Source organism: Haliotis rufescens, unplaced genomic scaffold (assembly GCF_023055435.1).
Source record: "Haliotis rufescens isolate VD_foot unplaced genomic scaffold, xgHalRufe1.0.p SCAF_11, whole genome shotgun sequence".
NCBI lineage: Eukaryota > Metazoa > Mollusca > Gastropoda > Lepetellida > Haliotidae > Haliotis > Haliotis rufescens.
In genome coordinates, this window is record NW_025963791.1 from 40,806,896 (window position 1) to 40,822,472 (window position 15,577).

At 45.3% G+C, this 15,577-nt stretch overlaps 1 protein-coding gene across 4 annotated transcripts in view; it reads left to right on the forward strand.

The window, feature by feature from the left end:
* The window catches only part of LOC124142321 (ubiquitin carboxyl-terminal hydrolase 7-like), a 63,019-nt gene extending 48,555 nt beyond the window's left edge, over nucleotides 1-14,464 (forward strand). For 3 of the 4 annotated variants that reach the window (XM_046510734.2, XM_046510732.2, XM_046510733.2), the window contains exons 31-33: nucleotides 5,518-5,589; nucleotides 6,805-6,901; nucleotides 12,979-14,464. In XM_046510734.2, coding sequence (XP_046366690.2) covers nucleotides 5,518-5,589; nucleotides 6,805-6,901; nucleotides 12,979-13,085 — 276 coding nt within the window. In that variant the 3' untranslated portion in view covers nucleotides 13,086-14,464. Of the gene's footprint in view, nucleotides 1-4,740; nucleotides 4,779-5,517; nucleotides 5,590-6,804; nucleotides 6,902-12,978 lie in introns of those variants that run through there. The other variant, XM_048392727.1, reaches the window with a different exon arrangement.
* The last annotated feature ends 1,113 nt before the right edge of the window (nucleotides 14,465-15,577 follow it).

Consider the following 15,577-nt stretch of genomic DNA (forward strand, 5'->3'; position numbering starts at 1 on the left):
TACCGAGGGACAGATGGCACAAGTTTCTACTTCTTTTGTCATCTACTCTACACCAACCACACACACTTCGCCAGTGGCAAGTGTTGCTAGGGTTAATCACCTCGGCACAGGAGTTAACTAGCATGGGCCGCTTACAACAGCGACCAATTCAATTTTTTTCCTGAACCCTTACATCAGGAGTCAGGATCCACTCAAGGCCATCACTCTACCAACTAAGCTAGAGCCTCAATTTGTGGCGCTGAATGTCTGCGGAGTCTGTTTATTCGGATTTTCCCCGAATACACACCTGTTTGTGGACGTCCCTTTTCAGGGGTGGAGTCTTCACTTACAAGACCAGATAAGCTCAGGGCTATGGCCCGGCGCACAATGGAAGTGGCACATAAACAACTTGGAGTTGGAAGCTTTAATTCTGGCTATATCACATTGGCAGAATCAACTACAGTTAGCCCGACTCGCTATATCCACAGACAACAGCACTGCGGTGTGGTGCCTGTGCAATCGGGGAACAACACACTCCCACTCTCCACTTCTAAGGACATTCAGATTTCTTCCATCTAGTGGATCGGCTGTGACTAAGGTTCATAGTTCAGCACATCCCCGGATGTAGAAACATACTGGCCGATACTTTATCACGTCCAGACAGGGTGGCTCCCACTGAGTGGAAATTTCTCACAGAAGCATTCCAGTTACTGCTTCAGGAATTCAGGCAACCAAACATTGACTTGTTTATTACTTGCCTAGGCCACCAACTCATGACGTATATCTCCCCGTTGCCGGATCCGCAGACTTGGGCGGTGGACGAGTTCAGTATCACTTGGGAAGGGCAAAGAACTAAAACTCTTCTGCCACCACTTTTACTTCCAAGGTGCTACAGGGGATCAAGGAGACAAGGTATCTCGATCTCTCCTTTGGTCGCACCATGGTAACCGGCGAGAGGGTAGTTCGTCAAGCTCGGAAAAATCTAAAACGATTCACTTCCCCTCTCACAGTGGTCCAACCTACTCATCCACCCTCAACAGAAAATTGCCTGAACCCAACGTCTGCACGCATGGTTCGTCTTTAAAAGGCGTTTAAGTGCGAAGGGTTATTTCGACACGGGCAGCAAAGCTATAGCTTTAGTTCATCGTTACTCTCCCAGAGACGACGATGACAAGTGGGGATCACTTGAGACTTTTTACAGGGAAGAAAAGAATCAAGACCCTACGATTGCGTCACAATTCCTAGAGGAATACCTCCTACATTGCGTACCCAAAAACACTTGGAAGGTAGCACCATTACTACGTAATTGGCTGCAATTATCTTAGTGTTGGCCGTTTCCGGAAAATCACAGTGTGATTAAGGTCACGGAACTACAGGCCATATTATGCTCATTCAGGTTTGAGGATCAGAAGGCCAAGTTCCAGCCACCTGATTGGGACTTGAACGTGGTACTTCGAGGTTTGCGAGGGCCCCCTTCGAGCCCCTCATTGCATCCTCATTTTCAAGCTCCTTCCCAGCGCGTGACACCTTCGTTACACTCTCGGTATAGTATAGAGAGCTCCGCGAACGGGCTATCGCTGTGAGGAGCTTGGACCTCACCAAGGAAACAATGGTTTTCTCTTGGCATTAGCAATGGCGGTACGGGTGAGCGAACTACATGTGGTCGACTCAACCCGGATCCGTTTTGAGCATGGGACGCACGGAACAGGACATCTAGGGTTATGCTGGGATTTTATTGCTAAAATCTACTACCAGGCCAACCCGACCGTTCTTCACCATCCCACCGATATCGACTATTGTGGGAATCGTACATGGTGAAGTTCTCCTGGGCTCGGTGCGAGCAGTTCGAGTTTTCATTCGACGCTCCAAGACAAGGCGTGGTTCGTCCACGACAGAAGTTAGTCGCATAATCGCAAACACCATATCTATATGGTTACGCGCAGTAATCCTTCAGGCCTACGAGATCATCAAACGGAACTCGCCGAGAGCGAATTACCCTCAAGATCTCAAGGTGTCAGCCTTACCAGGGCTCAACACGGCAATTGTGGTTTTGGAACAATCACGGAAGGATATTTCTGGAGATTCGACACATATTTTCGTTAGTCATAACCTTCGCGTTGTGACTCTCGAGGATGTCAAAGACGTTCGAAGTTTGGCCCTCTGGTTGTTATCCTGCAGATTGCCAACCACTGACGCAAATAATGAACTCGCCCTATACAGAGCCAGTCAACTTCCATGTGCAGTCACTCAGTCGCCACCAGTGGAAGAATATTAGACAATCTTGTTTGTCAGCGACGGCTCTATGACGCAGTAAGTAAAGAATTAGCTGAATAGCTATTATTTTCTTTATTACTAAGCGTGTATAGGGAATTTCTCTTTAATTCCTATGTTCAATGTTTTTGATTTTTGAACAACCCTACCGTAATGGCGTTTTTGTCTGAACTTTTCCGCTTCACGGTTTATCGACCAAATGGGGTCGTATTGCAGGGTGTGAATTATTGAGGTTTCTGTATTCTGAAGGTTGACCCACCTCCAAACCGTCCGATACAGATGCATTAAGGAGTAATGCAGGATAAGTAAAAAATTTAGTAAAATCTAAATATTTTTTACATTTGTATACTTATCCTGCATTACTACGCTTAAGGCCCACCCGTCGTTAGACTTGCCTCCCCACTTTGGCTTCAGAAACCTCAAAAGTATGTTTTTCTAAGAGCTTGGGCGACAGGCAGTGATGTGAAGATGACCTTAGGTGTCATCAAGGTCACAGGACAGCGACGGAAGGCCACTGATTGGGACTTGAGAACAACAACTTTATTTCTTCACCCAGGACCTTCGCAGCGCTGTCCTTCTAGTTGTCGTAAGTAAGCAGTGAATGCATTAAGGAGTAATGCAGGATAAGTATACAAATGTAAAAAATATTTAGATTTTACTAAGAACTTCGTGAATCTATCGTGCTAGGTTACGAGCTGTGACAGATTTTTCATGCATATATTTTTGCATTAAACATCGTGTCCGAGCCGAGAATTTAAGGCGACGAAAGCTGAGATGTCATTTGACTTACATTACATGCGATCGCACGAAAAGATGGAAATAATAACTTAGATGTAAGTTTGATTACTTTTAGATATATTTTTGTTGAATTTATTTATTACTTTGTATAATATATCAAAGATTTGCTTAAAACGTCTTTATTTTGCTCTTTGACATGTTCGATGTGGACCCGTTGTTGAAATGTGTGTCCGAGAATTATATTTTCAATAACATCGCGGGAAATAGTGAATAATTTTTTTATTTATTGATAAAAAAATGATAAATTGATATGGAATACGTATTTCAGACATTGTGAAATGTGATAGATTTAATAAATGAATGATATTATAGGTAGGTCCATACAAATATATACTATTTTGACGTGACTACGGCTTGGCCGGAAAACCGGCCTACGGTGTTGAAAGGGATAAACACATAGATAAAAAATCACCAGACATGTTGATTTACCGTTTAAATTGTATTTTTTTGTTCTGCTAGGCATTGTTTTATATCCAGGGATTAAGATTACCATGTGTATCTTCTCGTAAACTAAGCCGGACACAGCAATCAGCTGTACACACAATTTCTTGGAATTTACCGGTGATTCAGTCAAGTCACACCCAATGATATAACTTTACAGGGTTTTAATGCAAGGATCGGCAAAAAATGTATCTGAAACTTCTTCTTTTTATCAGGAATAATATATTCCAATATCTTGTTAATTTAGATGCAGCTTTTACCAAACATATTTGAAATAATAATAACCCTAAGCGTAAGCGAAGCAGCTGATTGCTATATATTACCGGGTATTACATGGTTTTACATGGAACACACAGTCTGACCAGTCACCGTCAAGGCTCCCGTGCACGTGATCGCGTGAATTACGTGTTGACATAGAATCGTCCAACAAAAACAAATATGACCTTTAACGAGTCAAAGTATGGCATTTATGACAAATGTATCCATTCTCTGTCAACGAAAGTTCGTTTCAAGGCATCAATAGCGGTAATCTGACCGTGGTTTCTCTTAATAACCGTTTGTTAGATCTTCCGATCGCTTCACACACGATTTCGCCGAAATAAATTAAAACAATATTAAAAGTAATTTTGAATAAAATTAATGAAATAAGTTACTAACATAAGTCCAGATATACAAAGAACACTTTTTATAGTCAGACAGTGTAATTACATGATTTGTTTGCGTACTTCAGTATGGATTTGTTGACATGGTATTTCCGGTGTTACGTTCTCACGGTAATGTCTTTCCATGGGGGAAAAACATCAAAACTCATTATTTCGTGTATAATGCGCACCCCCTTCTACACAGCTGTGTTTTTTTGGAAATAAATGCGCAGTATACTCAAGATAATACGGAATGCTTTGAATGGCGAAGCTGACACGGAAGTTTCGTCGTCTATCGACACGTTCGATGAACCAAAACCTGCAACTGGCACCGGTAAACTGTCAGATGATGTTACTGACACAATGTTCTAAAGCTTGTTTGTCTGAAAAACTCAAAAGCTTCAACAACACGTCAACAGTTGTTGTTCATGATTTAAAACTGATTATTCAAACTAATGGATTTTTTTTTTTTTGTTATGCAGTTAAATTACAAGTCATTACTTTTGGCTCCTTACATTTTGTCTTGGCTCCTTGAAATTCTATTTGGCTCCTTGAAAAAATAATTTAGGAGCCAAGTGGCTCCTTTGAATTTTTTTTAACTTTGTGGCCTGTACCACTAATTGTCTGCTCTGAAAGTATACTAGGCAATATGTATGGGGTTTTCAGCTTGCCAGCTTGCCTGCCTTGCTTTATGCTTGCCATTCATCATGCATCTCTTTGTGTACCATGCAAGTTACTTTCCTTCTGCAAGGACATCTAGATGATATGATACCTCCTGCAGCACTTTTGTAAATGGTTTGATGCAAATCTAATAATGAAATAATAGCAGTAGGAATTTCCCCATCAGTATAACTGAACTTTTAACTGAATGGATTTGTTTAGATAGGACAAATGTTTGAAATAAATAAACCTTTGCTTTGACAGAGTCGATACGAGGATTTCACTGTTAACATTTGATGAATTGCAATAATGTGGTTGCTGTTTTTTGCATGAAGAGCCAATCATGGACAACAAGAACTTGACATTTAAGAAATTTTGTTGTGATACATACATGTATGAAACCCTGTTAAGACCCGGGCTACAATAAGTCCCCATCACTCATCATTGCTTGTTGAACAGTAAGAGAAGACCAAATTGGATTCGGTGATCAGGCACCTGGTTCTTCGTATGTCCTCAATAACGACATGAAATGTTGCTCATAATATCGACCTCTGGTTTGTCTGGCTAAAACTTGATTGCTAACAGGCTGCCGTTATAGGACTTGAATATTGCTGATTGCAGTATATTTATGTGACTATTGCATCTAATTAGTATTAACAGCAAGGCACTTTGTGCTGATAACTTTCAGAAAGTACAGTTATTCATGATAATTAATTCTTCTATCCAGAATGAAGCTTTCTCCTCAGTGAAAGAAAGGATACGGAAGAAACTTGACATCTCGGAGAAAGAATTTGAGAAGGTAAATACTATTATGTGGACAAAATGTATACTTAAGGAAGAGAATTTATGGATGTCAACTTCTTTATTATGAGGAACACAAGGTTTCGGAGTATATGCTTACTCCTTCATCAGGTAGGAGTAAGCATATACTCCGAAAGTTTATGTTTCTCATAATAAAGAAGTTGACATCCATAAATTCTCTTCCTCATGTGTATCACTTCTAAATGCCTTTAAAAGACTTAAGATTTATACTTTATTGCATCATGCACACACATGCAAAGATTTACTGAGTCTACTTCAAGTTCATACATTTTAAGACTGAATATATGAATATGGCTTTGTGCCTTGTCAACAAACAATATGTTATATGTTATGGGGATATAGAAACGGACTTTGTCTGTCCTTCCGTCCGCCTTTCAATGTTGGACACAATTTCTACGAAACTATTTTAGTTAGAGAAATGAAATATGTTCTTAATATGATGGGGGCACGGGTGGCCTAGTCACCTAAGGAGCCCCGATTCGCTGTGCAGTGTTGCGCCCCTTGGGCACACCAGAAACCTATGATTGTGGGTTCGAATCCTGATTGACCCCGATTATGTTTCTAGGTTTGTCAGCACCATACCCGTGCTCGTTAAACCCAACTCACTCACTCATTCACTCACTCTTAATATGATTTTGTATGGAGTTGTGGTCCTTTCTCCATGCTTTTCCACTTACTGCATGAAATATGGACAAGAAACTACTAAAGTTACATGGATAAAAGTTTGCTTGCTTACCTAAGAGATACTTGTCAAGACTGAGTTCGAAAATTGGTGCCGTAAATTATTCTTTTTACAGTTACAGCACTTGATCAATGTTATTTTGCTTAGTGCATAGTGTCTGCCATGGGGACAAGTTTTCTCAGAAACTGCTAAAGTTACATGAATGAAACTTTGCAGGCTAATCTAAATGATACTCCTCAAGATTTGGCGCCATTAATAATTTTTCCAGAGAAGGGGCCCTTTGTGTGTGTTATTTTCACACCTAAAGCAACCCTAGTGCCTTTCTCTTCTTAAGTCTTTATTGGACTGTTATTTTTTCTAGGTAACATTAACTTGCATATCACTATATTCACTACTGTATGAATGAACAAAAAAAAAGCAGTGTTTTCTTGATTCATTTTAATCTATCTTATTCTATATTCTGAATGAATGGATGTATGTAAATGACACTGGTATGTGATGTCCTTGCAGTACAAGTTTGCAGTAGTTGTGATGGGCCGACAGGAGTACATCTCAGAAGACGAGGAGAAAGTGAACTTGTCACAGTTCATACCGCACTCTCTCCCAGGTAAGGAGAAGTCTGTGTACAACAGCGTGAATAGAAATAGGGCTGGGTCATCGACAATAAGGCTGAAACAATTGAATGATGCACAGCTATGCCAAACTTAATGGCCAAATAAGCAATGATAAGCTTCATTCTGTTGTAAGTACTGTTTCACAATTGTTATAAACAACTTGACACCAAAAGTGATTTTCCTGTTATGTCCCAATTTTAGCCGAGGTAGAGCATAAGGGTTATTTGTTGTCTCTTTTGAAGCCAATTACATTAAGTAATACGTTACCACTGTTATACCGAGGCTGTTGTCTCCCACAACTGCTGCTATAGCGAAATCTACCACAGAGATCTCAATTACCTTATGCAGCACGTGCGTAGCCACCTAGCTGCCATGTGACACCCTTCACTCTTGTCTCCTTCGTCTGCTTAGCAAGACGTGTTTTCTCCTGCTGAAGCGTTCCTTGAAGATTTGGTGATATTTATTGTAGTTTATTCTCTAATAAACTGTGCTTTTATGGGGCGTTGCGGTAGCTACACTTGGTTATAATTTTCCCGCCCTTTTTTCTATATACTTGCGGGGTTCGCGTATGCACGTTGTGTTTTACGTTTCCCCTGTTCTTGTATGTTTTGGGGGTTAACATCACTTATTTCTTTAATAAAAGTTATATGTGTATGTTATATGTTCACATTGCTCGTTTATTTTCTTGTGAAAATGTTCGTTTGTGAATCATTGTGGTGCGTGCGTTGTAACCATGTTTTGTTCTTTGTTTATAGCAAACAATCAATGTCTGACATGGATATGTCCCCAGTCTCCATCCCCTCTACCCCTGCTCCTCGGAGTTGTGGGGTGTGCAGAAAGTTTTTGTCGTCCCGGGATCCCCACGATCGTTGCCCGCGGTGCAGGGTTCCTTGCGGGGACACCCGGTGCATCCTGTGCGAAGGTCTGGGGCCTGCGGAGTTTGAGCGGTACCGGCTGTACGTACAGTCCGTCTCCACCCCTGTGGTGGCCGGTTCGTCCGGACAGGGTCCCCGTGCGGGTACCACCTCCTCGGCTGCGGCGGATCCCCTTGCGGCCCTCGGGCTGTCTGGGGATTCCGTCGCCGCATTGTTGTCGAAACTTGTGGACTCCAAGCTGGCGGCCTTATCGCAAGATAGGCCGCTGGCTGTTCCGTCCCCGGCCTCTTCGGTGGCCGCGGGGTCGGACGCGGGGTCCACCGGTAAAGCGGCGGATCTCTTGGCGGCCCGTGTGCTGTCCGGGGATTCCGTCGCTGCATTACTTGCATAACTTGTGGACTCCAAGCTGGCGGCCTTATCTCAGGATAGGCCGCTGGCTGTTCCGTCCCCGGCCACTTCGGTGGCCGCGGGGTCGGACGCGAGGTCCACCGGTACGGCGGCGGCTCCCGTGGTCACCGGTCCTTCCCCCGAACCGTTGCTCCCGCTATCGGTTTAGGACCGCGTGGCCATGGTTTATGACCTCTTTGAGGACATGCCCACGACTGTGGGTTCCTCCGAGGTATACGATGAGTCTTCCGACACGGCTTTCCCCGCATCAACCTTGCTGCGCGGTTTCAAGCCTTCCTTGGAGAACGCCTTCGCGGCGGCCTCCGGTCGGGGTCTCCCGTTGCCTCCGACGTCGTGGAGAAAGGGTTTATTCCCGGTACATGCCCTTGCCTTTCCCGAGGCTGGTCCTACCGCGGAGGCCCATGTTGAGCGGTTGGGTGTCCGTGCCCCACCGGCTGCTACGGTAACGCAAGCTACCTTGCACCAGCTGGACGCCCTCGCTCGGCACTCCATGTCTCACGGAGACACTTACTTGGCTGCAGCGGCCCGTCTGGTCGAAGGTTCTCCCACGGACCGTGACCAGCGCATTTACAACTGCCTGCTCAGTTTAAATGCTTCCCTGGAGTACGTTGCCGAGGACTTTCGGCACACACTTGCTCTTGTTGGGTCCCTGCATAGGCGCCTGGGTGCCGCTCCTAACCGGAGCGCGCCCCAGGCTGCTGCGGCCTGTAGGTCTAAGGGGTCGGGTTCTTCTTCCTCTGGGAAGTAGCCCCGCCCTGAGGGCTCCGGTATGGGCAATCAGCTGCCCTTTCGCGGGAAGACGGGGAACTGGGGGAAGCCCAAGTCGTCGACGGACGGCAAGGGCCCCTCCAGGTGACTCTCATTGGAGGGGTTCGTATGCCGACAGCGCCAACTTCGGTTGGCCCTTAGGCGAACCCGAGTCACTTGGCCCTGGACAGTTGCGCCTGCCGCAACCTGTCAGGGCCCCCTCTCCTTCCCCAGTGGGAGCCAGACTCCAGACTTACTGGGAGAATTGGGAACAAGTGTTCGACGACCCGTGGGTGGTCAACACGATTCGGTACGGCTATCGGCTAGATCTCAAAGCGAATCCGCCGCTCACCGTTGCCCCGTTGGCAGGTTTCGATTCGGAAACCGATCTTCCCATCCTCGCCGATGCCATCGGCAGGTTGGTGGAGAAGGGGCAGTACGGGGGTTAGCTCTACCAGAAATAACACCGGGGTTTTACTCCAGGATATTTCTCGTTCCCAAGTAGGACAGTGCCGAACTCAGAATGATTCAAACGTCCGCTCCCTGGCTGTTCACCCGGTTAACCACCCCCATAGTGGGGTTCCTCCACAGGAGGGGTGTCCAGTACTTCGCGTACCTGGACGACTCGCTAGTAGCAAATCGAATGACGGACACCCTGTCACGCCATCTCGATTTCGCACGTCGGCTCTTGGAGCAATTTGGGTGGATTATCAATCTCCCCAAGAGCGAGTTAACCCCTTCTCAGAACTTGCTGTTCATCGGAGGTCGGTTCAACACGGTGTCCCATCGCCTCTTTGTCCCCCCAGACCGGTGGCACAAAATTCAGGCGATGATTGCCAAAGTCTTAGCGGTGCAACAGACTGTTCACTTTTGGGAACAGCTGTTAGGGCTACTTGTATCAGCCCAGGACTGCACCGCACGGGGTCGTCTCCAACTCCGCCCGCTGCAACGGTTTTTAATCCAGTTGTTAGCAACGGAGGTGAACAGTGCGACCGTCGCCCTCCCGGATCGGCTCCGACCGCATCTGGAGTGGTGGACGGTCCCTTACATTGTCTTATCAGGAGTCTCTATGCGGCCCTACCGGGCCACGTTGACCCTGTATACAGACGCCTCTCTAGTGGGCTGGGGCGCCCATCTAAAGGGGGAGGTGAGCTCGGGGCTGTGGTGCGTAGACGAACTAGGTCTTCACATCACTTGTCTCGAGTTCAAGGCAGTGATCAACGCAGTCAATCACTGGAAGCATCGTCTCGTCGACGCCCGGCTCATGCTGGCGACCGACAACACAACGGTAGTGTCCTATGTGTACAAACTGGGGGGAACCCACAGTCACTCGCTACTCGATCTCACGTTCGAGTTTTACGCTCTGGTGGACAGTGTCCCGTGCCAGATACGCGCCCGTCACATCCCAGGTGTGCGGAACGTACTGGCCGATGCTCTATCGAGGCCTCAGGATCCGAGCCCCACAGAGTGGATGCTGAACCCAGTAGTGTTTCAGTGGCTGTGCGAACGTTTGGGTCGTCCGATGGTCGACCTGTTCGCAACGCGGTTCAACAATCAACTCCCGTTGTTTGTATCACCAGTCCCGGACCCGAGGGCCATCGATCACGATGCTCTCGCGTTAGACTGGACGGGCTTGGTCGCTTATGCTTACCCGCCGACAGCGTTGATACCACACATTCTAAGCCGGCTCCGAGGAGTTCGCTGTCGAATGTTACTGATCGCGCCCATGTGGCCGAACAGATCGTGGTACCCCGACTTGCTGACCCAGGTCACGCAGTCGCCACTTCCACTGCCTGTGAGACCGGATCTCTTGATCCACCCTCACACCCGTCAGCTTCATCCAAACGCAGGGCAGTTCAATCTGCACGCGTGGATGTTGTCACCGAGCGTCTGAGGAGTAAAGTTTTTTCTCGCCGGGCGTCTCGGGCATACGTTAGTATGCATCGTGATTCTACCCAGGTGTATAATGCACGTTGGGTTATTTTCACGAAGTGGTGTTGTAAACATCACATTCATTCGCCAGATAAGGTATCTGTGCAGGATATTGCTCGTTTCATGTCTCACTTGCGAGAGACCCGGAAACTCTCCGGGGGTTCCATTGCCAACTATGTCTCGTCCGTTGCTACGGTACGGGGCGTTGCTATGGGTACCAGTCTCTCCAAAGAGCCGGTGATACGGGGTATTATCAAGGGTTTCAAACAGCATGATCTTAAGAAGGGCCGCCTTCGGGCACCGGCCTGGGATCTTTCCCTAGTGTTGCAATCACTTACGGAAGCTCCGTATGAACCCTTGCATAGTGCTTCGTTCCGGCATGTGACATGGAAAACAGCATTTCTCCTCTCCTTTGCCACGGCGGCACGTGTATCCGAAATTCATGCACTCCAGTGAAATTCATGCACTCGATGTCGCCAAGGTACGATTCGATAGGGGTGACGAAGGAGCGGTCCGCCTGGGCCTGCTCATGGGCTTCGTCGCCAAGAATCAGAGAGTCGGGCATACGGAGAGAGAATTCACTGTAAGATAACTCAAAGAAATCTTACATCCTGCTGATACTGAGGACAGAGCGCTGTGTCCGGTTAGGGCCCTTAAGTATTATCTTAAGGCTTCGAATGAACGTAGACAAGGGCGTGACCGTCTGTTCATATCGTGTAACCCTAATCACACGGTTGACATAACTCGCAACTCGATTGCGTTGTGGCTTCGTTCTGTCATCAATCTGGCGTACCGGTTTCGGGGGTTACCGGTAGCGGGGTCAAACCCGCACGAGGTCAGGGCGCTAGCGGCAACATTTGTCCTACACTCGAATATCTCTGTTCGCAGAATATTACGAGGTTGTTACTGGCGTTCTGACTCGGTTTTTGCCAATCATTACCTCAAACAGGTCGCTGATGCCGTCGTGGAGAGTGTGCACCGTCTTGACCCGCGAATCGCGGCGCAAGCGGGCACCTAAGGGGTGTGCCCAGCGCAATTCCGAACTCCTCAGGCGTCTGACCTTGCACGGTGGTCAATCTGGGTCGACTCCAATGTTCCCACTGCCATGGGTACAGGAGTTGGGGTCCCGCAAACCAGCGCACTCACACCACAGGTGAGGGCGGCTTTTTGTGTGCTTTGTCCTTATTTGTATTTTGACAATTATGTCTTTAATTGTCTGTCGTGTATCCCAACCTTGTGATGCATGCTTACAAATACTGGAATTAGGTCACGCGCCTAATGCATACTTTAAGTAGGCTTGCTCTGGGATATACGGTCTGAAGGAAATTAATTTCCCTCTTTTCGACTGTTTAACCTGATCTAAGATTAAGCTCACGCGGATACAGTGTTCTCATCCGCTGCGGCGATGAAATACCTATCCAGTGGGGCCGTTTGGAGTCACCAATCGTTTTGGCAATGACGATTGAGCCTTACGGTATGCGCTTGACAGTGCTTTGGTATTCCTATAGGGTAACGCCTTGGTGTTTACTTCCGCTGGTCGGAAGGAACGCTAGCAGTCAGGATTCGGGTTGTAGGTGCTCCCCACCGCCTACTGTGGTAGTCAGCCTCGGTATAACAGTGGTAACGTATTACTTAATGTAATTTGTAGAATTTTCCTATTCGGAATATTCTATAAGTAATACGTTACCACTGGGCTGCTGCCCGCCCGTCCGTCCCCCGAGCACTTGCTCTCGCAGGAGACTAGAGTGAAGGGTGTCACATGGCAGCTAGGTGGCTACGCACGTGCTGCATAAGGTAATTGAGATCTCTGTGGTAGATTTCGCTATAGCAGCAGTTGTGGGAGACAACAGCCTCGGTATAACAGTGGTAACGTATTACTTATAGAATATTCCGAATAGGAAAATTCTACAAAATTGGACAGCATATGAACACAGATGCTGAAATATTCTTTTTTGTGTGTCAGTCGCTGAAACAAAAAGTAACATTGAGCTGTGGGACAATGAGCACTTCTTATTCTTAGTTTAGACTTAGTTGTAGGACTAGCCAGTTAGGCATAATAAATGTTTTCCTGTAGAGCCCAAGATGTAGCTGTCCTGTTTGTTTTGCAGGAGGTGGTGTGCAAGCCCGACCATGGCTTGGACTGGATCATGTGAACAAGACGCCAAAGAGATCACGCTACAACTACCTGGAAAAGGCGATCAAGATCCACAACTGATGACGCCTTTCCCCACCTGGTCGTCATCATCATCTTGCATGATCCTCCAGCGGTCATATCGTTGTGCCATCTGCTCGTCTGTTGCTGATCCAACCTCGAGGTCGCGTGCCGTCAGACTGGGAGTTTGTGACCATGGCAGGGACCCTCGTCACACTCTCACGGACCGACCACTCTCACCAGTGCCCACATGGGGGCACCTATCACGTTGTTACTGACTTTTTATTTTATCTTTCACAAAATGCAGCAAAAAACTAGTGATATAATGATTTCATGCAATGGCAAAGAGGAGATGTAATTGAGAAGTGAACAGGATGTTCATAGCAAACATTTTGTATGCTAGAAGTGCTATTGTTCCTTATCATTTTCTTCGAGAATCACTCTTTCCATAATACCACCTAGCAATATGTGAAGCTAACAAGGAATGAATATCTAGGACAAGGAAGCCATGGCTTTTCTCATGACCACTGTCCACTATTGGTGGTTCCTTAACCAGTTCCTGAAGAATCCTTCTCAAGTATCACATGGCTGTGAATGGAGATGATGATTTAACTTCATTCCTATAATTTGGTCATCTTTTAGAGGACAGCTGGAAGAGCTGGTTTAATTTTGTATATTTCTGTCTGTTGTGAATGAGTCTTATAAAGTATGTTTTGTCACAGCGAAGTTTGGTGCATGAAGGTGGAATGTATTTTAAGTCTGTGAATATTTAAAATCTGGATCAATTTTACCATGAAATTGTTCCATCTTCATTGCATCAGAGGTAACTTGCAGTTCAGTCTGTGATGAGATGTACATCATTTTAGGCGAAAATAAAACAAAACCCAAGAATAAAATGCTCAAATAAACAAAAACAATTACTGTTGTTTTTACATCTGGTGTAAAGGATCCAGATGTCCGTCTGTTTTGACAGATGTATCACTTCACCGGAGTAGCAGTTAGGAATTGCCTTCTCGGAGGCATTACAAGAGTGAAATCATCTACTCTTTTTCTTCTAAGACATAATCCTTATACTGTATCATAGAATTAATGCATCACAAAATTCAAGGGACTGTTGTTAAGTTATGACCTAAAATGCATCATTAAATTGATGAGTAGCTCTTTTGAAACGGTATCTTTTTTATCAATTGACAAGAACAAGACTTGGATACCAAGATATAGTATGGGATATTGGCAGTTTGACAGAATATTTTCTTCATTTCTCTCAAAATTTTCCCACTGACATGTGACTTAAATTCCTAACAAGTCATCACCAAAATTGTAAGTGCTACCACAATCTTTGAAATTTGTTTGGTATTCTCCATGTTTGTATTGTTGCTGTTCAGGACATATTCACAAAATAGATGAGCAGTGTTTTACTATGACTGGCTAGATTTGACAAGGAAATATTCACAAAATAGATGAGCAGTGTTTGGCTATGACTGGCTAGATTTGACAAGAATTCCAAGAACAAAGACATGGTCATACACAATTGGTGACTGCAGGCTTGAACATCCTGATTAGACGGAGACCAGACGTGACATGATTTCCATCAAACAACACTGTCTTCTGCTAAATTACAGTAGACCATTAGCAGCTTGTTTTATGTAATACATGTCATTGTTTCCAGTTGACCGGATGTGACAAATTCCAATATGACAACGGAGCACTTGCCTTGTTTGCACTAATTTCATGTTGACATGTATTTCATGGCAGTATGTGAAGTATTTCTGTTTATGAATACTAAGTAATAAGAAATGATACTACTGGCCCAGATGTAAATTAGGTCAAAATCTTGTACCTTTCCTGAAACATATGGGTCATGTCCTTAATGTAAATGTACACAATTAAATGAGTTTAATAAATTTTTTGTGTGTTTGTTGTTTAACGTCGCGCTCAGCAATATTCCAGCTATATGATGGCGGCCTGTAAATAATCGAGTCTGGAACCGACTATCAGTGATTGACATCATGAGCATTGATCCACGCCGTTTCTCAGTACGACACCAAGTCGCCTGAGCCTGACCACCTCATTAAGTTGCAGCTTCAACCAGCATCGGTTCCTGGAGACCAATTCCCAGGCGTTCATAATTTAGTCGCCTCTTTTGACTACCAATGGGGACAATGTGAGAAACAAGTCATCTGAAGATGACATCCCCCAACTTGTCATGAAAAAAAGAAATCCCAATTTTTCAAAGACTGATCTATATAGTAAGTTTCAACAAGAAATATTTAACGGTTTTGGAGTTAATGCCGCTTTATCCCCGCCGTTTTTCAAACCAGGGGGATAACAAAAAGAACTGAAATGATTGTAGAATGAAAACCTGAGGGTCAGTCAGATAATCTCTAGATTCAATGTTAGCATACTGTTGAGTTGCATCCCTAAGCCATGCAAGGATTCGTTACCAAAGTGGCAAACATACACTACCTGCGCCACTTGTGCCTTTTCTCTGCATGTCAACTTATAGTATTAACTAACCGAAATACAGTTCAAGACTCACTCCTTCAACACAAAGG